This window comes from Tauraco erythrolophus, chromosome 5 (genome assembly GCF_009769465.1).
Source record: "Tauraco erythrolophus isolate bTauEry1 chromosome 5, bTauEry1.pri, whole genome shotgun sequence".
Taxonomy (NCBI): domain Eukaryota; kingdom Metazoa; phylum Chordata; class Aves; order Musophagiformes; family Musophagidae; genus Tauraco; species Tauraco erythrolophus.
Genome location: NC_141469.1, coordinates 84,531,653 through 84,558,460, shown reverse-complemented (window position 1 = coordinate 84,558,460; position 26,808 = coordinate 84,531,653). Strand labels below are relative to the sequence as shown.

At 44.2% G+C, this 26,808-nt stretch overlaps 1 protein-coding gene across 17 annotated transcripts in view; it reads left to right on the top strand.

The window, feature by feature from the left end:
* ADGRL3 (adhesion G protein-coupled receptor L3) overlaps nt 1-26,808 on the top strand; it is a 337,188-nt gene that overhangs the window by 50,631 nt on the left and 259,749 nt on the right. For all 17 annotated transcript variants that reach the window (XM_086612141.1, XM_086612143.1, XM_086612148.1 and 14 more), the window contains one exon: nt 12,732-12,841. In XM_086612141.1, the coding sequence (XP_086468267.1) occupies nt 12,732-12,841 (110 nt within the window). The remainder of the gene's footprint in view (nt 1-12,731; nt 12,842-26,808) is intronic.

Sequence of the window (26,808 nt, the reverse complement as noted above, 5' to 3'; positions counted from 1 at the left end):
CCGGCTCATGTTGAGCTTCTCACCCACCAGCACTCCCAAGTCCTTCTCCTCAGGGCTGCTCTCAATCCATTCTCTGCCCAGCCTGTCCTTGTGCTTGGGATTGCCCCGACCCACGTGCAGGACCTTGCACTTGGCCTTGTTGAACTCCATGAGGTTCTCACAGGCCCACCTCTCCAGCCTGTCCAGGTCCCTCTGGATGGCATCCCTTCCCTCCAGCGTATCCACAACTCCACACAACTTGGTGTCATCTGCAAACTTGCTGAGGGTGTCATAGGCTACGGTCCTCTCCACCTTGGCGGTAGCTGGCACACTGAGCTAGCCTGCCCTAACGGGGGTTAATGCATAAAAATATTCTGTATCTTCTTATCCCTCAGATGTAGCAAGGGAGGAATGTCATAGTGGGAGCCATGCTCTCTTGGGAAACCCCACTGCCAAATTTGAAAGCTTCACATGGCTGTAGCAGTGCAGCTCCTTGTCATAAAATGGAGGTTTTTATTTGCTTTTATTAAGTAACAGAAGCTTAATTAAGTTTCTCCTGAATGTAATAAAGCAATACAGCTGAATGTAGGTCAGTCCCAAGTAATCGTTTCACTGCTTTAGCAGCTGCTTAACTGATGCTCAAGTGTTAAATAAGAATGTTGAAATTTTTATTTTATTTTTTTTTAAAAAGGGGCCAAGTGGTCTCTTTCTCAGGGGGCTGTGAAGTTCGCCTTGGCCCTTTGAACCTAATTAATCAACGGCGAGGCTCTCCAAGTGGTGTCTCTGGAATGCTCTTTAATTGCTCACTTGTGCAGTCGTTTGTTTTGTTTAACCTGGGACAGATTAAACTCTGGGACGAAGGTCCTTGCTGGTGCCATGGAACAACTCCAGCTGTGCAACACCAGGCTCTCCACTCGATTCCCAACGTACCTGGGGATGTGGCAGGGAGAAAGGGACGGACGGCTCTCCCCGCTCCCCCTCGCCCCTCTGCTGGGACACTTTCATGGATCCCCCCATCGCTGTCGCTGAGCTTCCCGGGGCTGTGCTCTTGGCAAAGGGAATATCATTAGCTGTTAATATAACCCGGGAATTCTCCAGATATCTCCCTCGCTTTCTTTCATTAAATGTGAAACTTTAGAGACAGAAACTTTAATGATTTTCTGTGCGTGTGCGTGTGTGTAATACTGTACGCTCCGCTGGGACCCCTCTGGCATCCCACGTCTCCCAACAGCTGTCAGGCAGCTCAGATTCTTTTCCAAACTGCCAATCTCCAAAAATATTTCCTCCTCTTCCCGAGTATGAAATTTCGCCCCCGAGTCAGAGGGTCTGCACAAAGCGGTGGCCGGATTCGGTGACAAAGTTAAGGCTGCCAAAACACTAGGGCCAGAAATAAGATCTTTGGGACCAGTTGGTGTGGGGGACCAGGACTGTGGATTTCCAGGCTACGGTGAGACTCTGCCTTCGCTTCCAGCCCTGGTGAATTGTTTTGGGACAGCATGTTTCTTGCAATGCTTGCCATTAACATTCAGAAGAAAGCTAGATCATTTTAAGGTGTTTCAAAAAGGGATGTTAAGATTTATCTTCCTTTTTATTAGATCCACTGCACCAAGGCACCCGGTGGCTTTAGAAATGTAAGTAATGAAAGGCAGAGAACAAATGTGAACTGTAGAAATGATTTATGGAGACATCTGATGAATTTATCCTGCATCTTTACCCTTTCATCCATCTCCCTGGACTTCAGCTAGTATGCCTGAGCCGCATCAGTCACATATTTTAAAGTTGACTTGCCAGAGACATGCTCCACGCTCTGGAATGTGGATTTCCCAGTTTCTGCCCCACCTAAGGCTCCCGTGCAATCCTAGTCAGACGGGTTGTTTTTTTTCCACAGAACTATCTGGGTTGGATTACCAAAGTGGTTAGGCACTCCGTGACACAGCCTGCTGCCTGAAAAAATGCTTAATAGTCGACAGCTTCACTGCTCTTCCTGAGAACTGAGGAGTCCCAGCTCAAACAGCTGGGCCTTTTTGTACCTCCTCCAAGAAGAACCAAGCTCTTTGGAAAAATTCAGCTCTGGTAGGAGGCAGAGCCTTTCTGGAAAACTCAGCCTTTGAGTTTAACTTCCTCAAAGGAAGCTTTCTTACATAAAGTTCAGTTCTGTGAGTACAGGATTAGGCAGGCTCTGTAGTATGAAATAGCCAATCCTCCACTAACAAAGTATTTTCCGCGTCTTCATAAAGAAGACTTGAGGTTTTGCAGAAACCCTGTTGCTCTGTTCCTACCAGTTGTTGTCCCACGGATGTTCAGAGGCAGTTTTCCTATCAGACTTTTTCTCAGGATAGGTTTTTTTTAGCCAAATCTGTATGTATTTTAACCATATATTTTAAAGGCAGGTAAGGTATGTAATGAGCAAGTAGTGTCCCTCTGAGGATGGTGACCAGATAGGGTGGGGCAGGAGAAGAGCTGGTGGTGATGTATAGCTGAAAACTGAGGGGAAGAGATGGATGGATGGATGGATGGATGGATGGATGGATGGATGGATGAATGGATGCTTAAAATTGTCTCAGGAAGGACAGTGAGGAGGGAATGGGGTGGTGGGAGGGCAGGGGCATGTGGCACCTAACTTCCCCCAGCTTAGTGCTGAGCACAACGTGAGAAAACCTCACTGGAGCTGCTGGACAGATGCAAAAAATGCACCTCCCCGCCCCCTCCCATGTTGCTGCATGCAGCTACAGAACATTCAGTGCTGTTTAGACATTTTGAGGAACTTCACAACAGCAGTTTGAAGTGATATATCTAAGATTAGGCTCTTTTTTTTTTTTTTTTTTTCCTTCCCATTTGCTTCTGTATATCCTTTGGCTGGGCAATGCTGGGCTGGGAAGCGTGTGAAGGCTTTGTGACGCTGTGCTTTCTCTTGAGCTTAGAATCAAAGTGCAGGCTGCCTTTATTCAAGCTTTGGGCTGAAGATCAAAGAGGCAGAGTTGGCTGTGTTGGAATGAAATCTAAAAAAAAAAAAAATCCCTTTTCAATATCAAAACCATATTTAGTTCATTTCAGGATTATTTTCTGAGCCAGTTTGGTTTGTTTCTGATTATTATGTGTACTGCTTTAGTGCCTGGGACATAGACAGGGGCCAAGACTGCTTTGCACGAGGTGCTGTACGGAGTTGGGCGCCGTTAACAAGTGCTGTATTAACAGCAGACGACCCTGGAAAGCTGTTTTACACACTAATACGATCTTTTTGTCTGAAATGATTCAGCCACCATGCTAAAGGCATAACCTGTCCCATGTTGATCCTACATCTCGGTTGGTTGGGAAGCTTCCCCTGCCAAGAGGCGGAGGGGCGATTGCTTCCCTAACTAAAATCTATGGACCTTTACTTCAAAATCACCTCGGTATCATGCCGTTGGCAAGGCTGATGAAGAGAGAGGTTGCTCTGGGTTTTAGAAACAGTGCTGCATGGATGCCTTCGGTTCACTCCTGAGTTCATTAGGGAGTTGCCCAGCTTTGACCTCCTGCGCTGTTTGGACATATTCATTTTTGTTTCATTCAGTCATTCCATTATTATGTCAAATTTGTGATGGAGTGCGCTACAAATTATTTTGGCCCCAAACCTTTCTTTAACCCTATTCTCAGAGGTGAAAGGCTAATACATTAAACCTACCAGCCCATGAATACAGATTGCTTTACCCTGTTCAGAGACAGTATTCTCTAATCTCAGTTTTTCCTTGGGAAGGAGTCAAGTCAGTGGCTGGGACAGGGATGTTGGGTGGTGACAGTAAATGGCAGCATTGCAGTTATTACAGACTGCGTAATTCCTTGTCCTTCGAGAAAAGGTGACAATTGGTGAAGAGGGATGCAGTGGAAGTGATACCAGATTTTCTTATAACAATAGGACAGAAGGAGGAGGAGGAGGGCCACGAAGATGATCCAAGGGCTGGAGCACCTCTGCTATGGAGACAGGCTGAGAGAGTTGGGGCTGTTCAGCCTGGAGAAGAGAAGGCTCCGGGGGGGTCTTATTGCAGCCTTCCAGTACCTAAAGGGGCTACAGGAAAGCTGGAGAGGGGCTTTTTCCAAGGGCATGTAGTGACAGGACATGGGGCAACGGCTTTAAACTGAAAGAGGGCAGATTTAGGTTAGATATAAGGAAGAAATTCTTCCAATGGCAGGGGGGTTGGAACTAGATGATCTTTGAGGTCCTTTCCAACCCAAACCATTCTGTGATTCTATGATTCTGTACATATTTTATTTTTTTGTTACTAATGTATTCACAAGGTGTCTAAATGTTCATGTTCAGATTTGGTTTTTGCTCAGCCAGTGCTGAGCAGCAGGTTCATACCTCATGGTGCTGCAGGGCTGCAGCACCTCGGTGCCTGGTACAGCGTTAGCTCCCCGTGGCGCGGGCTCGGTGGATAGGCTGGTATCCAGGGGTAGACCAAGGGTCTGAACGTGCTTCAGAGCTGTTGTAGAGAAAACGATGCTTGGCCACTTGCTCTGGGTGGCTTCACTAAAGAAGAAGAAAAAATGGGCTTTGACTTGTGTTAAAATGGCAAGGAAGACAAAGTGATGGTGGAGTGCCATCTGAAATTCAGCCCAGACCTATTCTAGCCTTTAACTTGACCTCCTAACCCAAATTAAAAGCCAGATTGTTTTCTGTTCACAGTTATTTTATCTAGTGTTAACTCTAGCTAAACCAACGAGCCTTTTATTGTCTGGTTTGGTTTAGGTGTTTCCTCTCCTCTACAGATATCCTGTCAGTGTTCTGTAAAGTGGATTTTCATTAGGGTGCTACAGAAGTTTATGGAGTTGGAAGAAGTAGAATACCTGTAGAAGGGCAGATGTAGTTCTTTAAAAGATGAGCTTTACAGCCTTGAGGCTTGCCTGGTTTGGTTTGCATCCGGTAAAAGATGTTAGCCTGCTTTGCAAACCTGGCCTTGCTTGTGTCGGCAGCTCCTTGCAGCTGGAGCAACAGAGTGCCTGCTGCTGGCGTGCTTGGTGCAGGTCTGTTTTCCATGTTGACCTGAACCTTTTGTCCAAATATTCCCAATGGCTTGGACAGATTGTCGTTTTGTCATTCTTGGGCTAAGGATCAGTGTTTTTTCCACCAGGCTTGCATTCAGGTTCCCTGTTGCTGTAGGGCTGCTGTAGCCAGGCACATTAGCACAAGGCACTTGGCAGATTTTCCTCTTGGGGTACACGTTCATTGCCTTTGGGGATCTCATCTCTCCTCCTCACCATGTTAACTGCACATCATAGAATCATGGAATGGTTTGGGTTGGAAGGGACCTCCAAGATCATCTAGTTCCAACCCCCCTGCCATGGGCAGGGACACCCTCCACTACACCAGGTTGCCCCAAGCCTCATCCAACCTGGCCTTGAACACTTCCAGGGATGGGGCAGCCACAGCTTCTCTGGGCAACCTGTGCCAGTGCCTCACCAAAAATAGACAAGATGGAAAGAAATCCAAGGAAACTATAAAATGTAAGAGACGTTACGTGATGAAGCACAGAGGAAAAAGCTTTCGTTGCTTGGGGGGACCCTCGTTTGGAGGGTGATGATGAACTGGGGTGTCCCGCTGGCAGGTCCTGCCCCAGACCTCAGCTTCCCAAGCGGAGGAGTCTCTGGCAGCGGAATAGATGCACCATGTGCAGGGGTGCCCCAGATTGCCATTAAATCTGTTAAATCTCATGAATTTGCTGTTAAATGCTTCTTGTTAAATTTTAAGGGCCTTATCAATGAGTCGAAACCGTGTAAATCTTTTTTTTTTTTTTCCTTTTTCCTATGTAAAACTGGTATTTAAATTATTTCCAGGACCTGTTTTCCATCTTGCTCCCAGGCTCTCCATAATATATCCAGGTAGTCCCCTTGGTGACCTTTACAGCTCAGATTTGGTTTGGCTCTGCAGGATTTTTCTGCCGTGTGGCTGGCTGGGGTTTTGGTGTGGGTTTGGTGGTTTGTTTTTCTTCAGTTTTGCTTTGCTCAATATAAAATAATAACCAGAGGAACTAAATGGGTCGAGGCTATAGAAAGAGGACTCTTTTTTTTTTCCCCATCAAGCATTCTAAGATTTTACAATAACTGTAGCCGTTTAAACGGATCTGGTTGGCGCGTCTCCACGACGGCGCTTGGCGAGGCTGCAATTTGGGTGCTCTGCCTCTCCTTGGATGAGTTTGATCACATGAGCAGCAGCTTATCTGGCAGCTCGAGCACCTGGATAGATAATTAAAACCCGTCAATAAACCAACAAAATGCAGTGGGACTCGTCTGTGCTAGCACTGAACACCGCAGATAATTATATCACAGCAGAGGCTGGAAAGCCAGCTTCTCTGTGCTCCGAAAGATCAATAAAAAAGCCCATTCATAATGAAAAAAAAAAAAAAGAGAAACTGGATTTTCATCTCCTTGTCATTAGATCCTTTGCTTTTAAGGTTTGCAGAGGCAGAAAAAGATTCTGTTGAGGAATTCTTTGTTTCTGGAAGCTGAACAGGCGGAGGGTTTAGCTTTGCTTTTGTGCAGTGTGTTATTGAAAGCAAACGTGGTGAACCAAAGGCTTTTCTCGGGGCTTGCGGTTCTGCTCTCCCCTCTCCACCCTCCGCTGCCTCCCTTCTCTGCTTGCTTTTTATTTTTTTCTTTCCTTTTCCCCTTATTTGCAAGCCATCACATTAACTCCACTTATAAGCAAAATTTCTCTTTGCTTCCTGTTTACTTTCTCCAAGGCATTATTTTTATTCTTTTTTTTTTTTTTTTTTTTCTTTCTCTTGGCCTTTCCTAAAGGGTTGGTTTGGAAATATCACATATTGACAGGGGAGAACACACTCCTGGCTGACTTATTTGCTGCGACAGCCTCTTTCTTAAAGCAGTCATCCAGAGAAGAGATTTTTGTGTTCCAGAGAAGGAAAAGGATGTCTCGCAGCGTTGCCATGAAAGATAATGAATTAAGTCTGTCTCTTACTGTAAAACCATTAGAAAAGTATAATAGACCTTGAGAAAGAGGCTTAGATATTGATGTCTTGGACATATTAGTGTGCCTAGGCACATGATGGCTGCCTTGTCTTTGCAGAAAAAAAAAATAAAGTCTATGTAAAGTAGGTGTTTCAGTCGAGGAGAGTCCAAGTGTCTTTGGTTTTTGGCAACTGGTGTTCATGAATGAAAGGGAGCCGATTTGGTCGGCACGCGTGGGCACGAAGAATCCTTTGTTATAAGTTGCTGTAGGTGGAGGGTGGCACCAGCTACGAGCAGGGTCTGTTAGCAGCAGCAGGGTATAGATATGGCAGCTCAGTGCTTTCAGTACAAATCCAAGTTCATGGTCACCTAGCCTGGAATTTTCTGGTCTTCAGGGTATTTAAGAGCCTATCCCTGGACTCTGACAGTCTGATTGCAGATTTAGGGGAATGGGTGGGTGTCTTCCCCGTTTGTAGTTGATTCCAGTATCCCCTGTTCACAGGAGCTCCTGGCCACAGCGTCACAGAAAACGTTGCTCCACCTCAGAAGGGTTTGTCTCTAGGGGATATGGACCAGGAGAAAGAGGGTGTGTTGGAGATGAAATGAGTGTCTGAGCTTCTGGGCTTGTTGTGGACCTGGGCACTGGTTGCTCTTCTCCTGGCATCCCTAGCACAATGGGCCCCCGTGGTTCTGGTACCCGTTTTTCTTGTCTGGGGAAAATGATCCGCACATGGATGGGGAGCTGGAGGACTTACTGGTATTGTGCTCTCAATGATTAATGCTGAAAGGCTTTTGTTGGGGATTGATCTTTTATTTTGTGCTGCCTTCGCATTTTTGTTCTGGCAAAGATATCACCCTAGACATGTCTAGCCTGATGCTGTTGACATGTCAGTGCTATTAAAGCTTCTGGAAAGGCCTAAAATAAACATTACCTGCCAAACTCTTATTTTTTCCTTTCTTTCTCTTTTGGTAAATACATAAGCAATGTCAGCATTGGAAAAAATCAAAAGATATCAGAGCAGGAATAAGCAGCTGTTTATGTCTTAAAGTGTTTCTGCCTCGCTCTCGTAAGACGACCTTGTCACTTAAATATCGTAAAAATGTTGCCAGGGAGAAGCAATGGAAGTTTGCTGAAGGGAAATTAAGTTTTGGTGTTGGTTTTTTGAGTCTGAGCTGAGAGTTGCAAGCAGAGTTGAGCCCTGCAGCAGGTTCTGAACTCAAATGCTTCCTTCAGTCCCACTGCTATAAATGCAAAACAAATGCCACATGAATTATTATTACTGTTTTACATTAAAACTCTTGAAAGTCACTTTCCACTGGAACTGGGAGAAGTTCTGCAAAAATAATCCATATTTTCTGTTACAGTGTATGTGTTACACTGGATTGATTCCTCTCTTATAGGATAAATATTTTTCCACACCTGAAAGAGAAAATAATAAGCGGGAATAAATGTAGGTGGAAAGGAGGCACAGAGAACCTCTTTTTTTTTTCCTCTTTTAACTGGGACAATTTACACTTTTCCAAGGAGGTAATTTTTCCTCTAAAAACATATATGTGAATAACATAAACTTCTATTTAGGAGATGATGGATGCTTAAAGGCTGCTGAGTACCTCGGACTGATTTTCAGGATGGTTTGGGTAATTCTTTTTTCCTGAACATACCGAAATGTATGGTGCTCTGACTCTGTCAAGTCAAGGTGAAAATTCACATCTCAGGTTATGCGTTGGTTTCTGATCTCTTGGTTGGTCTTGGTAGGCATCTGTGTCTTGACAAAGTGAATGTGGGGTACTGACCTTTCCATGGAGCACACTTTGCACCAACACAAGTGTTTGCAAAGGAACCCGGGCACTGACGAGTCACATTTTCCATATCTTACAAAATGGAAAATGCAGCAGACTGTTGGCCTTGTTAGCCTGAATGCCGTGGCAGCATGGTAAGTTATTTCTGGTGAGCTGTGTGGACACTCTTGGTCTAGGCAAAGTGTCCACGAATCCCAGCAGCAAGTGGCCTGAGATGAGCACGCAGGGTCTCTGGGAAGCAGTGGCTATTTTCACGTACCCGTGTTGCACTTCAAGGAGCAACAGGGAGAGAGGAATGGTTACAGGTAGAAAGAAGGGCTTCAAAATAAAGCTCACCAACCCCAAACAGGGTGGCGTTAAATTCCACGTCAGATTTCATGATAAATGGCGATAAGGAAAACTGAAACCACTTGAGGGGCTCCTTTAATTTTTCCCTGTCTCCAAAATATTTGCTTTAAAATGTTGTACAAGCTAATAAAATGGAAGCTGCTTTTTCAATAGGCAGAGAATTTTCTCTCCCAAACCCACAGATTCCTCCCACAGTTCTCTTGTTTACTCGCTGTCAGAGCATATGGAGAATGAGAAAATACCCCGAGAGGCCAGGAGTTGCTTAGGAAGGTTGTGGCATGAGGGCAACGCAGGGATAAGAGAAGTAGTTTCGTTTAAAGGAGCTGATGAATCAGTGCTGGAAATGAGGCAGTTGGTAATAAGAGGTATGGACTAGTGTAAAAAATGTGACTGTCATTTTCTGGAGTAGAGTTATCCTAAAGCCAGCAATGCCAATGGTTCCTGCCACTGGAAGGGCATCTAGCAAGATGCAGAGCTGCCGTTTCCAGCGTAAAGCTAAGAGACCTGGGTAGTGTTTGTGTGCTAAATAAAAGGAAAAAGAAAAAAATAAAGATTAAAAAAAAAAAATAAAAACAAGGGATCTTTGTTGCATTGACTGGAAAGGTCAATACTCGGCACTGAGCTTCACAACTCGCAGGGGTTTGGAGCGAGTATTAGTAAGACCCACTTACACTTCTCCTTTTCTATGTCACTTCTTGTGTGTCACCCAGTGTCACCTGGGCCTTTAATCTATCTGGAAAGAAACATGACAAACCTGAAGGGACCAAGAAGCTGTTGTGAAAGTGGGGAAAAAAGTATGAGCATAGCAACCAGAGCTTTAATGATGAGTTTTTTTACCTTTCTCCCTTTAAAATTTTTGTAGCCTCATGCCTGACAGTAGCAGTTGGTTGAACAGGTATTAGATTTTTTCTTAGATTTTTTTTAGTCCGAATGGCCCTCGTCCCTTAAGTATGCTGGAATGGGAACCTGTGTGTTTCACCCCGGGGTGATAAAAGGAAACCTGAAATGCTGAGTGCCAGACACGATTTTGCTGCCCATGTGTAATGAGTGTGAAAAAGAGGAGGTTGAGTTTTTCTGGTTTTGTGTTTTTTTTTTTTTAGTATGAGCCCTTTTATGCAAATTCAGTGAGGTGCTGAAATTGCATAGTGCTTGAGCTTTTATTTGGAAGTTTTTCATTTGGTTTTCTGTTGTGTGTCCCCCCCCACCAAAGTTGCACTGACAAGTTGATCTCACCTTCTTTTGAAGTTTCTGTCCTTGGTAGTCTCAGTGCTTTGCCATCCCCGGATCCAGGGATGTGCAGAGGGGCTTCAGGACTTGCTAGGGTTGGGGGGAAGAGCTCATACTGACACCCTGTGCTCCCACTCAGCCCCTCGTATCATGGTGCTTTTAGAATCATAGAATGGTTTGGGTTGGAAGGGACCTCAAAGATCATCTAGTTCCAACCCCCCTGCCATGGGCAGGGACATCCTCCACTACACCAGGTTGCCCAAAGCCTCATCCAACCTGGCCTTGAACACTTCCAGGGATGGGGCAGCCACAGCTTCTCTGGGCAACCTGTTCCACTGCCTCACCACCCTCTGAGTGAAAAATTTCTTCCTTAGATCTAATCTAAATCTGCCCTCTTCCAGTTTAAATCCATTGCCCCTTGTCTGTCAACTGTCTTTGGTGATGTCCCAGAGGCAGCCTGCATGTTGGGAGGTTAAAGCTGGTGCTCACATCCTTCAGCTTCCAAACCAAGTTTGAAAAACTGGTTCTGAACCTGGAGCTCTCTAGCTTGCATGTTTTCGCTTAAGGTTTTTGTGTCCAAGTTCTCGCACCAGAAAGAAGTGGCCAAAGGAAACGCGTGGCCTTCCAAAGCAAACAGTTCCTTACAGGCAGAACAAAGGAAAACGTGCGCAAGCGAACCCTAAATGTGTCTCTTCTCCCCTCGCTTCCAATTCCTCATAATTTTGGATCCTGACTCATGATTCTGAAATGTCTCTTTGATCCATTGCTCTTGTTCTGTGTAACGTGGCCAGGACTGGCCCTGCAGCCAGAGGGACTATTGATTAGGCCAGCACAATTGCTTTTTGAAAGGCACATTGAGCTCGGTAAAGGATTTTTGTTGAAAGTGAAGTTTTGGATGACGTTCAAAACCTCTCCTGGAAGACTGCCCGCTCACACAGCCTAAGCTACCTGTGATATCCCAGCCAAACCACCTGTCTGTAAGAAGCAAGGGTGAGAACAGGAAAGTTATCTTTTTTGTTGACAAAATTGTTATTCTGTGTTTATATTAAAACTAGTCACTTGCTGTGATAACTGCTGTCTTTCAACTGGAAAACATGAGAACATCCCAGCCCTCTGGATTATCAGTTATCCAGCAAAACAGCCCGATGAGCAAGCGTATCAGCTCTTATTAATCTTTCCATAAAATTAAAGAAATTATGGAGCTTAAGGCAATCACTAATGAATCAATTTTAATTTATGGGCTCAAATAAAATCCTCATTAAGGCTGACAAACTATAGCCTCAGGTAAACATGAAGCATTTCCACTGCAGACCTAAATGAGTTCTGCGCTGGATGTCGTGGCTTCTGCCAGAAGAGCAGGCAGGTCAGGGGTCCCATGTCACATCAGAGGAGGCAGCATCTTAGAGAAAGTAAATGCGGTGGTCTAGCCCTTAGGAGGTCTCTTTCTGGCACACAAAAGCAGAAAAATCAAAGACTAATTATATTTATCTCTCTCTTTTTTTTTTTTTTTTCATTAAACAAGCAAGCAGAGGATTCTTCTCCATAGAACCACTGTTTGATAAGTGGTTTCGCATCCCCATCTCCTCTCAGGACACATGTCTCTGCTGGGCAGAATGATTGACTAAAACTTAGCCATTTATCACTAATGCAAGTGTGTTGGCTGTGTATGAAAAACTATTTTGGTTTTTAGACAGCTTCTTTGGTGAGTCTTTTGTTTTTTTCCCACTCAAGTGTTGCTTTTTCTTGTCTTTGCATTAAAAAGCATTATTCAAGACGACTGGTTTTGTAGCAACACTTTGTAAATGTTTTGTAAAACGTTTTTGTTGTGCCTGCTCCAGAATATACAATGACTGGTTTTGCCACAAGCATTGTTGGGCAAATCTTTGCGTTTCGTTTGGTGGGGATGCTGGTATGTCAGGTTAGTTGGAGTCACTGTGGTGGAGTTTGGGTTTCGGGAGTTAGAGGACCACGTACCTGTAATCATTTCTTTTTCAATCTTCCTCTCAGCTTAGTTTTAAGCAAATACCTCCTGGTGCTGTAAGAACTGCTTGGAGAGGAGCCACCATAGAATCATAGAATGGTTTGGGTTGGAAGGGACCTCAAAGATCATCTAGTTCCAACCCCCCTGCCATGGGCAGGGACACCCTCCACTACACCAGGTTGCCCAAAGCCTCATCCAACCTGGCCTTGAACACCTCCAGGGATGGGGCAGTCACAGCTTCTCTGGGCACCATACCTCTTCCCTTTTGGCTATAAGCTGATGAAGACATCGATGTTTGCTCTCAGCCTTTGTGTGCTCTCTGGCTAACTTCCCCATCTGATGCTGAAGTCCTGGCTTCTGCATCTTCACTCCTGTCAATGCTGGAGGGGCCACTCAACCTCCTGACCTGTCCTTCTGTCTGGATTGTTTTCTGACTCTCTTTTTTCTTGCTTTTCAGATGCAGTAATCGGACCCAATGTGCGGTTGTCGCTGGCCCTGATGTGTTTCCAGATCCTTGCCCTGGAACGTACAAGTACCTGGAAGTGCAGTATGAATGTGTCCCTTACAGTATGTATCTTGATATATTTGCATTTGTTTCTTCAGTAGAGATCTGATTTATTGTGAATACTGGGCCAACCTTGAGCTTGTCTCTTGTTGCCTGAGGGCGAGTAAACACACAGTGACAAACCACGTGCGTCACATGAGACTGAGCTGATAAGTTATGAAAAATTGTCCTCTGTGCAAGGTTTGTGCTTCGGTTAAAGATACCCTGATAACGCCCCATGTTTTCCCCATTGTGCAGTGTAACAATGACATATGGCCTTTTGGAAAACACTTGGAGAGCCCTGTTAGTGAAGGCAGACCAGAAGAAGGAAGCACTATTTCTAGCTGATAGCTTCTCTTTCCACAGTTTTATGCTTGTAATTGCACAGCAGTGCACTTTGACCAAGCTATGACTATGTAATTGGTGACATTTGATAAGTGTGTTAAATACAGTATTGCTGAGGAGGTACCAAGCTAATGTTTTGGGAAATTTGATGTTTGATGGTAGAAAATACTGATTTATAACCTTCCAAAGTTATGAAGGCAAATCACAAGCAAGCCATTTAGCCTAAACTTTTGAGGGTAGAAAGACAGTCGTCTGGGATTACAGCAATATGGGCCAAACGGGAAATGTTCAGAGCTGCAAAAAGTTAAGCATGCCTCAGAATTTGCTTTCTGTAGAAACCGAACTTGTTAGACACAGTTGCAGTCTTACTGTCAAAAATGGCATACCTCAAAAAAAAGAAATAACAATAGTGATGCTAGGAGTGCACTTTTTATTAGCAGTCGTACAGGGCTGGGCAGTGAATCACAGCACTGTTTCCAGGTTTTCAGCTTGAGGAGGCCAAAGCTCATAGCACACCTCTCGAAATAATAAAGCAGGTACGGGAATGGATGCTTTTGAGGCAGAGTTGTATTGACAGAGCAGCAGGAGACTTCAATTTGCTGAAACCCAGTGTGTGGCTCAAGGACTAAGAGCATCTTCTTAGTTTCCTTGAGCACGGGCTGCAGGAGAACAAACGTGGCTGAGAAATGACAGGCACGCTGTCCAGAGGGGAAAGGAGAACCTCCAGCCCCTCGGATGGTCCCCGTCTCTCGGGTAGGAGGTGGCCACCTGCCTGCAGCCACAACGGGGAAAGGCTGTGCAGGGTTTTGCTCGTTGCGGAACTGCACGGTGAGGGATGTAGCTAAGACCACCCTCTCTGAGGACCCTCTCTGTTGAGGGACTCTGTCGCTCTGCTACTGGGGGGCTCGACATGTCCATGTTTGATTTTTCTTAACAAAAACGTGAAGCTTCTAAATGCAGCGATGGAAATTTTTTTTTATGGGGTGAGCTACTAAACCCGTGGAAGGAGTGACATCAGAGGCTTAGGGTCTGCCCTAGCGAGCTCGTACCAAATTCCCATTTTGGAGTTATTCCACTCTAAATGAGGTCTTTCATTTTACAAACAACTCTGCGGGTGAGGAGGGTGAGAGGAGATCGGTTTCTACTTATCATAGCAGGTTCTGTTTCCATGTGATTTGCACGAGGTGTGCCGTTCCCTCCCGAGGCTGGGCTGGTAGAGCAACAGTCGTTACCTCGTAGCCCTCCGTAGCCTTCGTTGCGTATAAAACAAAGGGGAATGGTGGTGAGAAAGGTAATATGTGACTGTTGTGCCCCGAGGTGTTAATCAGCCCTGTGTACGAGATGCAAAATAACTCTTGTGAGAGGTCGCTCCGTTCCAAATGCGTAGCAGGGATTGAGTGTGTTTTAATGACCCGAACGTGGGGAGGAAAGCAGTGATGACAACAAGCCGTGCTCCCTTTGCAATTAAGTTAGTAGCTTTGATGGCTGTTCTCTCTATTCGTTAATCAAATATAGTGCCTCTGTAAGTAGAGTTATGGGGAGGGGAAGAAGGGGCGAGCACGTTGTGAAATAGGATTGCATCTCCTAGGCTTGTTGTCCTGCATTGCCTAGGAAATTTTAGGTCAAGTCTTCATGTGTTGTTATTCAGTGTAGCACCAGGGAGGTTCGTTGTGTTCAGGCAGACTGTGTCCCTTCATCTGCAGACATGGAGTAGGAAACCTAGGGCTCTTTTTTGTTCTTCTCCTGCCTCAGTCTCTGCCTGTCTTTGTTGCCACCTCCATTTCTTCCCTCTGAAAACAGCCGGCTCAACTTGGCAAGTGTTCCTTGCCCGGGCCCCAGAGATGCCCCATGAGTGAAAGCAGCGGGGCAGGTGTCAGCTCTGGCCAAAGAGGTCAGCAAGGGTATGGCTGGACCAAAGCCAATGGTGGATGAAATCTGTCTGCCCCTCGATGCCCTCAGTGATGCCTTTGCCATTTGCTGTGGGTCAGTTGGTCCCCTTGGGTTCTTGCCACCGAGCCTGCGTGCCTCAGCCCCTCTAGCCGAATTTAGGCTGTTGCCCAAGTCCTTTCAGGTCCAGCTTTCTTAGCATCACTACCTACACCCAGCCACCTTGCGTGATGCTTCAAGGGAGGAGGGGAGTGGGCTTCGTGGGCTACCTGGCACTGCTCACTGCCGGGGAAAACCCTTCCTTGGCCACTGACATTTCCTAGATGACCTCGTGCCCCGAGCCCTTGGTGAACGATGGTGCCTGCCATACGGCCATCTCCTAGAGAAACACAGCAGTTGCATAACAAAGGAATTAATATTTCAGCAGGAGCTTGTACTTGTGTGCAATTCCAGCGTGCTTTGTCTGGTTGGATGGATTATTCCTTATGTTTCAAATTATTCCTGATGGACGGAGAGAGACAGTTTACCCAAGTGCTGGCTAAGCAGCAGGAGGGAGGGTGTGTGCATCTCCAGAGAGCAGCATTTAGGAGTCATCTTGAACAGCCGTTAGGACTCACCTCGGGCACTCACGCTCAGTATAGTGCCCGGGTATACGCTCCCTCGGAGAAAAATTACAAAGATTTAAAGCTCCATTGGGTAGCCTGCTCCTCTTGCAATTTTATTAATTTATTTTTTTTAAAAAAAACCCTCTTCCACCACTAACTCGTATCATTTTCAAGAGGAAAGCATCCCCCTTTCCTCTCAGGAGGGGGGAAAACAAATCTCTTCTAACTTCAGTAGCTCATATATTTTAAAATATCCTTTATATTACCCTCCACACTGCATTCCTGTGTGTTCACTAGAGATACTCCTGACGAGGAGAATTTCATGAGGTTGCAGTTACTCTCAATATGTAGGGAAGACAACAGATCATTACGCGGATAGCCCGGTCCTCTCCTTGTTTCCCTGATCCTGTATTCAGTTATGTGATGGCAGATGCTGTCTACAAAAATGAACAGTCATTCCAAGGACCTCTGGGCTTCTTTTGTTGCCCTCTGACAACGAAAAGCGAGTGAAAAGCACGTGGTTTCAGCAGGTGAAAAGGTACCAGACCTAATTTGTCTGTCTTCAGTGGCATTGGTTGTCCTACTTTTCTGGTACCAGAAAAAGTCACCAAATTAATTTTGTCTTTCTCCAAGGAGGCCTTGGCATGTGATGTTTATTTCTCTCACACCTGCTTTAAATACTGCCCTTTTTTCTTCCAAAATACTGAAATTAAATTAAATTTTCTTTTAATAATTACTGAACAAGAGAGCTTTCCCATGGTTTCCTGTTAAATATGTACTACTGCAGAGCTGCAGTTTGCCGTTGCCAGAGCTGTGGACACATGGCACACTGTGGAGAGATGTCTGAAACTGCATTTTAGGCCACGTTATGCTGTGTGTAAGTGCAAGAAACCTCACTTAGTGAGGATCCCTTTGATCTGGTACTCTGTTGTTGTTTCCTAGTGCATCCCTTCCCTCTCCCCTTCTCCCTTTCCGGAGCAGGGTTAAATGGGTAATGGGAAGAGCAGTGCTAGAGGTAGTTTTGTGGAGTTAGGTCAACACTCTCATTGCAGAAACACTTCAGTATCTTCTTCTGGTGCTTATGCAGTCCTGTTGTCATGGTGCCAGTACATCTAGGAGTGTAGTTTCTCTTATTTCACCTTTGTAATGTGCTAAGAGACTTCCCGTTTTATTCAGGAGCCAGCGTGGAAAGCAGATGAGTGAGTCATTCCGTGCCATAGACAAGACTGGTAACAAGCAAGAGAGTCCAATTTTGTAAGCCCAGTGGTGGTGGGAGAGCTGCTGGCTAGTTGTCATTACGAACGGCCAGATTTTCTGTTAATAATCTGATAAATCCAAACCAGTGTGTTGGTTTTCCCTGTGCAAATGCAGCCTTTGTGTGCACATAACACTTTACAGCTCAAATCATCCCTGTTTTAGTAGCCCTGTATTTCTTTCTGAGATGGATGAAGAGAAAGAACAACCCACCCAAGGCTGATGAGCATCCTTCCCTTCGCTCTCCCAAGCATGTGTGCTCCATGGGCCGCGGCAGCAGAAGGGGAGATTTTGCTTCATAGAATCATAGAATGGTTTGGGTTGGAAGGGACCTTAAAGATCATCTAGTTCCAACCCCCCTGCCATGGGCAGGGACACCCTGCACTACACCAGGTTGCTCAAAGCCTCATCCAGCCTGGCCTTGAACACTGCCAGGGATGGGGCAGCCACAGCTTCTCTGGGCAACCTGCTCCAATGCCTCACCACCCTCATTATAAAAAATTTTTTCCTTATATCTAATCTGAATCTACCCTCTTTCAGTTTAAAGCCATTGCCCCTCATTCATGTGAGCAACTGTCTCCACTGGCTTTGACTGAAATTCAGGAATTGTCTGCATTTGGATTTTATTTTGGTTTCGAAAAAGCTGTAAGTCAAAAGCACGGAGCTATTTTGGAGTACTTTTTCTGTTCATTTTCCCCTAGAGACAACCGTTCAGGCTCCCAAGGATCCAGTGGGATGTTGGAAAGAGGACTTAGCTAGCTAAGTCCAATTTACCTGCAGTTTTTCCTGAGCTCTCAGTTCCCTTTGGTTCTAGGTTTTGGAGTTCACAGAATAATTTGTGCACTGTTGTCTTTCAGAAGCAGTCTGGGTTTTAATAGAGACTTGGAAAATTTAAGGTATAGGGCAGGACAAAGTGGAAAAAAGGTGAGGGATAATGAGGACAAGCCCATTGCTGCTTTGATGGAAAGGATGGCAGCAGCAGGAGGGAGTGAGACAGGTGCCCCAGGCATGGCATATCCCACTGTGATGGTAACTTGCCTCGTGCCCAGGCAACAAATCTTCCATCAGCTTTTAATATCGGGGAGATCTGTTCAAAGGGCTCTTTCCTGCCAGGGAAAAATGTTCCTGGCTTCTCCGAGGAAGGATGAATTGTCCTTCCTTTCCGTTCTTCTGGGTAAACGGACTAATAAATGTTACGAAGGCACAAAATATCTCTAGTGCTTACAGAGATTTTCCTGCTTCTTTGATGTTAACAAGGGGAAAGAAAACAACGCTTGAGCATGGTTCATCTTTTCTTTCTTAAGACTTTTTTTGTTTTAAACATGGAACCTGAAATCACATTTCCCAATTGCTGTATTGATGGAAGGAAAGGTCATTTCTTTGCTAGAAATATTCCTTTTATTGCTGACAGAAGGGTAGATGGGCTCACATATCAATAAAAGTGAGGGATGGTAAGTGTGATGTGGGAACAGAATTCAATAAAGTTTTATTGTATCACGAGTGGACTGAAGTGCGTTTAAAAGCATTAAATGAGGACGCACAATATCTGCTCTGCTGGACCTTAGGGCCAGTGAATAGACAGATAATTGAATAATGACATTTTTAAGAGAATACAAGCACTAGAAAGCAAACTGGTATTTTCATTGCTCCAAGATTGCTGATGGAAAGGGAAAGAGAGGGAAGAAGCTGGGAGAAAATTGCAATCTGAAAACAATTTAATGAGACCACTTATCCCAAGAATACAGTTCTTAATTATTTTTGGAGTGCTGTAAGACCATTATGTGGCCTCCAGGCTTTCCCCATGTGTGTTTACTTGCTGCCCTCCCTATCGGTTGAGAAGCAGTGTTTGCCCACCAAGGGCACTACTGGGTTTTGTTAAACAGATGGACTTGCAGCTTCTCCAGTTTTGTTTCTCTATGGATTTGATTTTTTTTTTTTTTTTTCCCCAAGAGAACTTGGTCTTCTGGGGCCCACTGGTGAAAATGGCAAGCATTCCCAAGGGATTAAACCCAGCTGTTGGCGTTTTGGTCCATAATGAGTTAATTCCGCTGTGAAGCCAGGCGTCCTTTGTTTTATTTAGTTAAATAAATGATTTGTGTGCATGGGCTAGGAACAATAATTTAAAAAACCAACCAAACAAAAAGCTCACCAGACCTAATTACCCATTATTATTATTTCTAAGCAAAGAATCTTTACTTTGTATCCTGCTGACAAATTGCCTTTCTTCCAAGGCATACAATTTCCTGGGCATTGCAGCCAAAAAACCCCTTTTTTATATTCGTTGAAATTCCCAGCTTTGCTTGTTGGTTCTTTATCCACAGAGGCAGAAAGGAAGGACGTGTAACTTCCCTCATCAGTCTCCTTTTGCTGTGTGTTTGTGGGGAGAGGGCACCTATACAACAGCCAGTTGGAAAGCACCCTTAATTGAGATAACCTGATATTATGGGGCTTTGCAAACCTGGAGGCTGAGCAATCCGCAGAGGTGTGTGCAGAGTTTTCAAGGAGGGGAGGAAAACTAAGTACTGAGACCTGGGGGAAATAAAGGTGTTTGAAAACTTGAAAGTAGCCTCAGATGATTTAAACTGAAAGAGGGCAGATTTAGATTGAATATAAGGAAGAAATTTTTCACTCAGAGGGTGGTGAGGCACTGGCACAGGTTGCCCAGAGAAGCTGTGGCTGCCCCATCCCTGGAAGTGTTCAAGGCCAGGTTGGATGAGGCTTTGGGCAACCTGGTGTAGTGGAGGGTGTCCCTGCCCATGGCAGGGGGGTTGGAACTGGGTGATCTTTGAGGTCCCTTCCAACCCAAACCATTCTATGATTCTGTGAGGGGAAAAAGGATGTTTTTGTGAGACACAGCAACATAGCATAGAAGCATAGAATCATAGAATCATCTGGTTGGAAGAGCCCCTCGAGATCATCAAGTCCAACCATTCACCCTGCACTGTCAGGGTCCCTAAACCGTGATGCTCAACACCAAATCCACACGGTTTTTAAACACCTCCAGGGATGGGGACTCCACCACCTCCCTGGGCAGCCTGTTCCAATACATCACAACCCTCTCTGGAAAGAAATTTTTCCTGATATCCAACCTAAATTTCCCCTGGTGTAACTTGAGGCCATTCTCTCTCGTCCTGTCATTCATAACGTGGGAGATGAGACCGACCCCCATCTCCCTACAACTTCCTTCCAGGGAATTGTAGAGAGCGATAAGGTTTAATTGTCCGAAACTGGACAATATGACGGCATGGTTCATTTTTGAGTCTGAGATGAGTTGGGCATAAATTAAAAGAACAAGGTGATTTCAAGAGCCTGTGCCTGTAATACATACTGGTTTAAAGGTCTGCTGTCAGCAGGAGCACTGTGGATTTTCTGGTGAGGAGAAGTTAGGTAAATGTTAGGCAATCTCCATAGTATGAAGACCACTTCTACCTGCTCCGTCTATAATTTCCATGCTTCTGTGAAAAGCCAGCTCCTGCTGACTCCTGTCCTCTTGGTCCTTTTCTCTACGTGGTGGGACACTTCATGTCTCCCCCTTGTGCTGTATGAGCTTTTGTGTGAAAAGCAATCTTTTCTTTTCTCCGTTTCTCTCCATTTCTCTCTTCTGAGTGTTTAGCTGATCACCTCCTGAACTAGCTCACCTCTCCCCAGTCCCAGGCTTAAAATATTGACATGCCTCCCGTGCGTTTTTGCGTCACACGTGCTGTCTTTATCGGAAAAGTCACCGCAGTGCTGCTGCTTAATTGTGTTAGATGTGAAACGCTGCAAAGGAGAAGGGTTGGAGTCTGTTACAGCGAGGCACCTGTGAACTTGTCAGCTGAAATAGGGTGTTTTATTGCACATTTGCTGTCACAGTCGGTGAGGACATAATCTGATGGACACGTATTAATACCACTTAGAAAAATAACTTGGTAGCTTACCAGCTGAACGGGTTGTTATGGAAGAGTCATTGCAGTGAGTAAGCGTAACTTCAGTCCTGTGGATGTTTGAGGGTCCCTTCTCTGCCCATCGTATTTTCCAGTTGCCCTCCTAAGTAATCATGGAAGTGAGATAAGCCTTAAAATGAGGTCTGACGGTTAAGCTGGGCATCTACAAGCTTTGTAGTTGTCGAAGATCTTGCACTCAAGCACAATGAATATCAAAGTGTTGCAGGAGGTGGTGGGGGAGAGCTTAATTTGCTTGCAAGTAAATAGAAGGATGTCCTACACCCCTGTCTTCTCCCTTTCCTCGGTTCTATTGTAAGAATTTCATTGCCTTCAGACTTTCCATTTTTCACTCTGAAGAAAAGTACTTTTTTGCAACATTACCAAATGGCTTTTTTTAGCTGAAAACTAAACTGACTCATTGCACGATGAGCAGAGCCACCAGCAGCGTGGTCTGCTGACAGGCATCTGAATGGCGTGGCATGTTGGGCCACACGAGGTACAAATTAAACGCCTGCGGTCCGAACATCAAGTCTTAGGGTAAGAAAGATGTGGGTTTATTTACCTTTTTTTTTTTTTTCCTTGAGGCAAATTCAGAACTAGCTTTTCCATCCATTTGGAAAACACTGGGCGTCTTTTGGAGATGCTGGACACATTGAACGTAGGTGAGAGAAGCTGCAGGAATGGTGTGATTCTTCTGGTGTGAAAGTTTGGGTACTCTGGTGATAGATGTAATTAGAGATGAGATTAGTTTTTTCCTTTGCAATTAATACTTAAGTAGGTGGAAAGTTAAATGGGTACTGATGACAAGTTTGCAAGAGTAAAACTCACAGATTGATGGGAATGTGGGGGAGCATGGAAAGCATGACAGTAATGTAATGTTGATTTAATTTTTTTTTTTTGGAGAAAGTACAGCTGGGAGAAGGTTTCTTTCTTTAGAGAACATGAAAAGGCTTCTGTGGTAGAGCAAGAGGGGCAAAATTCACATCTCTATCTCCACCATCACCTCACACTCTGCAGTGTAGAGGTCCAGATTATAAATAAGTCAAAGACTTTACTGTAGATACGCTATGCGTTTCTCATATTTGATGTTTCTCTTGATGTAGAGCCCCACCAGTTCTCCCTAGGGCCTCTATAATTGGTTTATTATGGAAGCTGAAGGTGGAAAACTGTGATGAGTAGTGTAACTTATCTCATTTTATGAAGACTATGAATATAAGGGAGTAACATAATTTCTTGTGTACTTTTGCGCATCGTTTATTCCTTTCCAATCTTGTCCTACAGCAGCTGAATTTTTAGTGAGAAAGTGTATGTTATTGGTTTGGGTTTAGCCATTTAAACTAAAAGTTGCTTAAAATCTTTCAATCTGTTGCCTGAATGCCTTTGGCCTTTCAATCTGAATCAAAGGTCATTAAATCACAGGGAAACTTTCAGTGTCAGCAAACTTTGAGTCAGGATCCTGGTAACCTGAGGCTACCTGAAGTCATTAGCTTTTTTGGAGAAATTCCTCTTTGTCACACCCATTTCTAGTGTAGTAAATAACTGGTATCGTCTCGGCTAAAATGGAAATTGTAACCAATGCTGGGCAAAAAGAAGAATGAAATTCTGGCGAATCCCTCAATATATTAATGAGCTACAAGCTCTCCACCTCAGTGGCTGATGGTTCAACGTTCACATAGTGCAGCATCTTTCTAGTGTCTGAAATAGCTTTGTCCTTACAGAAATGTTGACAAAACATAGCAGCCTGACCCCTGCCAACATGCTTGTGTGGAGTACCAAGGAGAAGAAGCCCCTGGCGCTAGGTCGTTTTTGCCAAGCTGTATTTTTTGTCTTACTCTGACAGGTCTGCTACTAGCTATTGGCCACCAATTTGCTGTCTAAACACGACCACGTACTTCCCACTTGTCTCTGAACAATTCTGTTGTCATTAAAAGGAATATATTTCTGTCTTTAATAACCTATTGTCTAAATTGCGCTATTATGCCGAGCACCCTCTGGAGACGTTGATATGGATTTCATACATTTTATAACAGATCTTCGTGGAGATAATATTTATATTTCCAGATTTTGTTCCTATTATCCTTTCATTTCTCTCTCAAGAAGTACTGCAAAGGTTTCCATCATTGGTGCAAGCAGTGTAAGGAGATTAAGACCATCCTTGCCAGGTGCTATTATAAATCCACAAAAGAAATGAAATAGATTTATTGGGTTTTATTCTGGCCAATGGGGAGAATAGAATATGTGTATCCAGTGGTTAAGTTGAGGATTGAAGTTCATTTCTTCTAGCACATGAGGGGAGGAGGAGGGAGGGGGAAATTTGAGTGTATTAAGGCAAATCCCTTTAGTGTGTGAAATACGAAAATGCATCTTTCCAGGTCTAAAAATACTACTTTGCTGGGTTTCTTTACATTAAAAGGGCTCCCAGGAAGAAAGCCAAGTGCATCTGAATGTATTACTTTTTTACTCATTTCCTCTGCTTTGCTTGCTAACAACATTTCCAGTCGACTTTTAATAACAATATAGGCCTGCATGAAACCACAGTCAATGCACCTCAGACTCTGGCACGGGAGACAGAAACACAAACCATGTAGCATTTGATTTTGGTTAGCTTCTGTCTCTGTTTCCAAGAGGAACTGGAATTGGAAAGAGGATTTGTGGGAGGCTAAGACAAAGAGGGCCTCTCCAGGGCATCCTTTTGCAAAAAAAAACCTCAAAAACAAAGAAAACCAAAATCAAAACCAAAATCAACTTCTGCCTGCAGGTTTCCTATCCCAAGCCTCACCAAAAAAATGACATGGCATGTCATTTACCCAAACTGATTGACAGGCTATGCAGAAGTGTTCTTAAGCGGTTTTTGGGGTGTGTCTGGCTTTTTTTTGGGAGGGCAGGCAACGAACAATTCAGATTAGAAAAGATTTATTCCAATTGATTCCCCAGATGAATGTATTGCTGAGGGTCTAAATTAATCTCCTCCTCCAAAGCCTTTTTCCCCTCCATGGGTAACTTAAATATGTGTAACGTAATTTTAAAAAATGCCTTAATCTCATTTATCTTTAATTTCTCTATTCCACTCTACAGGCCCACATAAAAGGATTTACACTGAGTATTTATCCCTTCTAATATCAAAAGCAAATTCCCTTCCAGATCTCATTTTTCACTGATAATCCTCAGAGATGTATAATTTTAGTTTACCTTGCAGATGGCATCTACCTGGTTTCTTTTTCTGCGTCTACGAAGGTATTGCTCAGCAGCAGCTCATTAACTCTGTTGTTTTTTTTTTTCTTCTGTTATGTGTGTTGAACAGTGTCTATGAGTGGAACTATTGTCCTGTCCTTTGCTGGAAGACACACACTAGTTCAGCAGAGGCTGGGGCTAGCACATCCAGCTGAGTCCTTTCTTTTTATCCCAGGAGAAGCAGCGTCGGGACTTTGTCCTTTTTACTTTAAAAATTAATAATCGCATATTTCTCCATTTAAGCTTTTGCAGAGGCTTGCAGGACCACACAGACGCACACTCAAGCACCTGAAAGCTTCCAAAACCTCAGATGTTCAGATTTGCAAAATAATGGTTCTGCTAAACAGGACAGGAGCTGTTGCACTCAGTGGGATTTTGAAAATGAGCCCGTTATATTTAGGTACCCTAATGAAAGCTAAGCTCCCCTGGAAATCTGCCTTTAATGTCTGGATATGAAACGCTCTGGAGTTATTCCACCTGTGTTACTATTTAAAGCAGCAAATCGTGCATTTAAGTGCTATTCTGAATGCGACCTTAAAAAGACAGTTCTACATTTCTGCCACAAAACTGGAAGGATGGGGGGAGTGGGAAGTCCACGTAGCGAATGCAGACTCAGGTTTCAAAATTTGACCCTAAGGAGAAGAAATATCAGGAAACAATGATTAGGTGATGGTGGAGATATTTTTTTTATTGGTAAGACTTGGCACAAAACATTGAAATTGTAAGATAAATGACTTTGATATTCTAGCCTCGCTTGGGAGAGCAGAAGGGGGTGGCTAGTGGCTCCCTTCAGTATAAAATTACACTATATCACTACTGGTGGTCTTTTTCTTATCATAGGCTGAAATTAGTCTTGCTTCCAGTATAATTGTATTTGTATCCTGTTGCTGCTTTGGGTATTTATGCTGGGGTTGGTAGTGCCTGAAAAAGGAAGGGCTGTTAGCTGATGCACAGTGTGGAGCTGAAAATACAGAGGCATCGGCTATTAAAGTGTAGCAGGGAAAATATGGTGGGATCTGGGTACTGCCACAGGTTTGAGGTGGCAGAGTGGGGGTGCAGGGAGTGCCAGCAGCATATACAGGCACACCTGGGGTAGCTTTGATATGGTCTGGGAGATGAGATGCAGAGGCACAAGCTGTATCTCAGGAATCAGTTCACCGCGGGAATATTTGTACGAGGCACAGTTGGTACCCCTGGTTTCACTGGGACTTTTCCCAATGAGGCTACTGGGACACTTACACCTAGGTGTGTGCTTGATGTATGTCAGCTGGCATGTTTACGTGTCGTATCTGCTATACACAAATAACAGGAGTCTAATTTGGGGACCACTTTATGTGCCGAGGCTGGATTTTCAAAGAAGGAACAAATGGGCCTTTGTCCATTTAAAGACTCGCTCAGAAGAGTGAGTGTGTGTCATCTAAGTTCTCAATGAAGTCAATAATTAAGCGTGTTCCAGATGACTCTGGTGGGGAAGGATATTAGTAATTATCATAAAGTGACAAATACACATTCTGTGGCTGATACTTTGGAAACAAAAAGTCAGTGTTTCAAATAGAATCCATTAAAAATACATCCTGGTTCAACTGTCATTTTTAAGTTAAATTAATGTCTTAAGTTTTTTTTAAGTTAAATTAATGTCTTAAGTTTTAATTATTTTTTTTTCTATCGTTGGTTTGTTGTTTGGTTTTATTTTTTTTTTAAACAGGCTTAATAAGGATAAAGTAGTTGTCTCTGAGCACATGCTTTTGATGAGAGCCCACTGAAACACTTGGGAGTTTTCTTGGTGACTTGGAGGGAATTTGGATGCACAGAATGAAATTGGGCATTATTAAAACCAGTGCAGCCTTGCTTGTTAAACAGAGTGAGTCTGGGCCGTCGGATTTGTGAGTGGAGAAATTTGTGGTGCAGTGATGATAATAGGGAGAAATATTTCCAGTGTGAAGGAAAGGCATTTCTCTCTCAAAGAGGACTGCTCGGTCTTCCTGTCTCATCTCAGAGACAAAATTAAATGGCTGTCGAAGTCTCAACCCAGCTCTGGAGCACACAACACAATCATTCAGATTTTCCCTTGGTACAGAGAAGATTACAGAGCTGTGATTCATGCTTGAAGGGAGAAGACACGAAAGGCCAAAGCTCAATTACAGTCAAAACTGGCCAGTGTTGTGTCAGATAACAAGGAGGGCTTTTTAGAGTACGTTAATAGCAAGAGGAGGTCTAAAGAAAACAGTGGACTGATACTTGTTGAAGATGGTCTCCTGACAAATAGGGTTGAAGAAAGAGCAGAAACGTTCCATGTTGGCTTTTTTTTGCCTCAGTTGTTAATAATCATAGAATCATAGAATCATAGAATGGTTAGGGCTGGAAGGGACCTTCAAAGGTCATCTAGTCCAACTCCCCTGCAAGGAACAGGGATATCTCCAACTAGATCAGGTTGCTCGGGGCCTCATCCAACCTGGCCTTGAACGTCTCTAGGGATGGAGCATCCACCACCTCTCTGGGCAACTTGTTCCAGTGTTCTACAACTCTCATGGTAAAAATTTTTTTCCTAATATCCAACCTGAATCTACCTCCCTCTATTTTAAAACCATTACCCCTTGTCCTATCACAACAGGCCCTCCTGAACAGCCTCTAATGCTGATAGACCTTGGACTGCCCAGTCCCCTAAGTCGGAGGACCACGAGTGTGGGAACAGTGACTTTCTGTTTGTGGACACTGAAATTGGAAAGGACCAGCTGTACCAGCTGA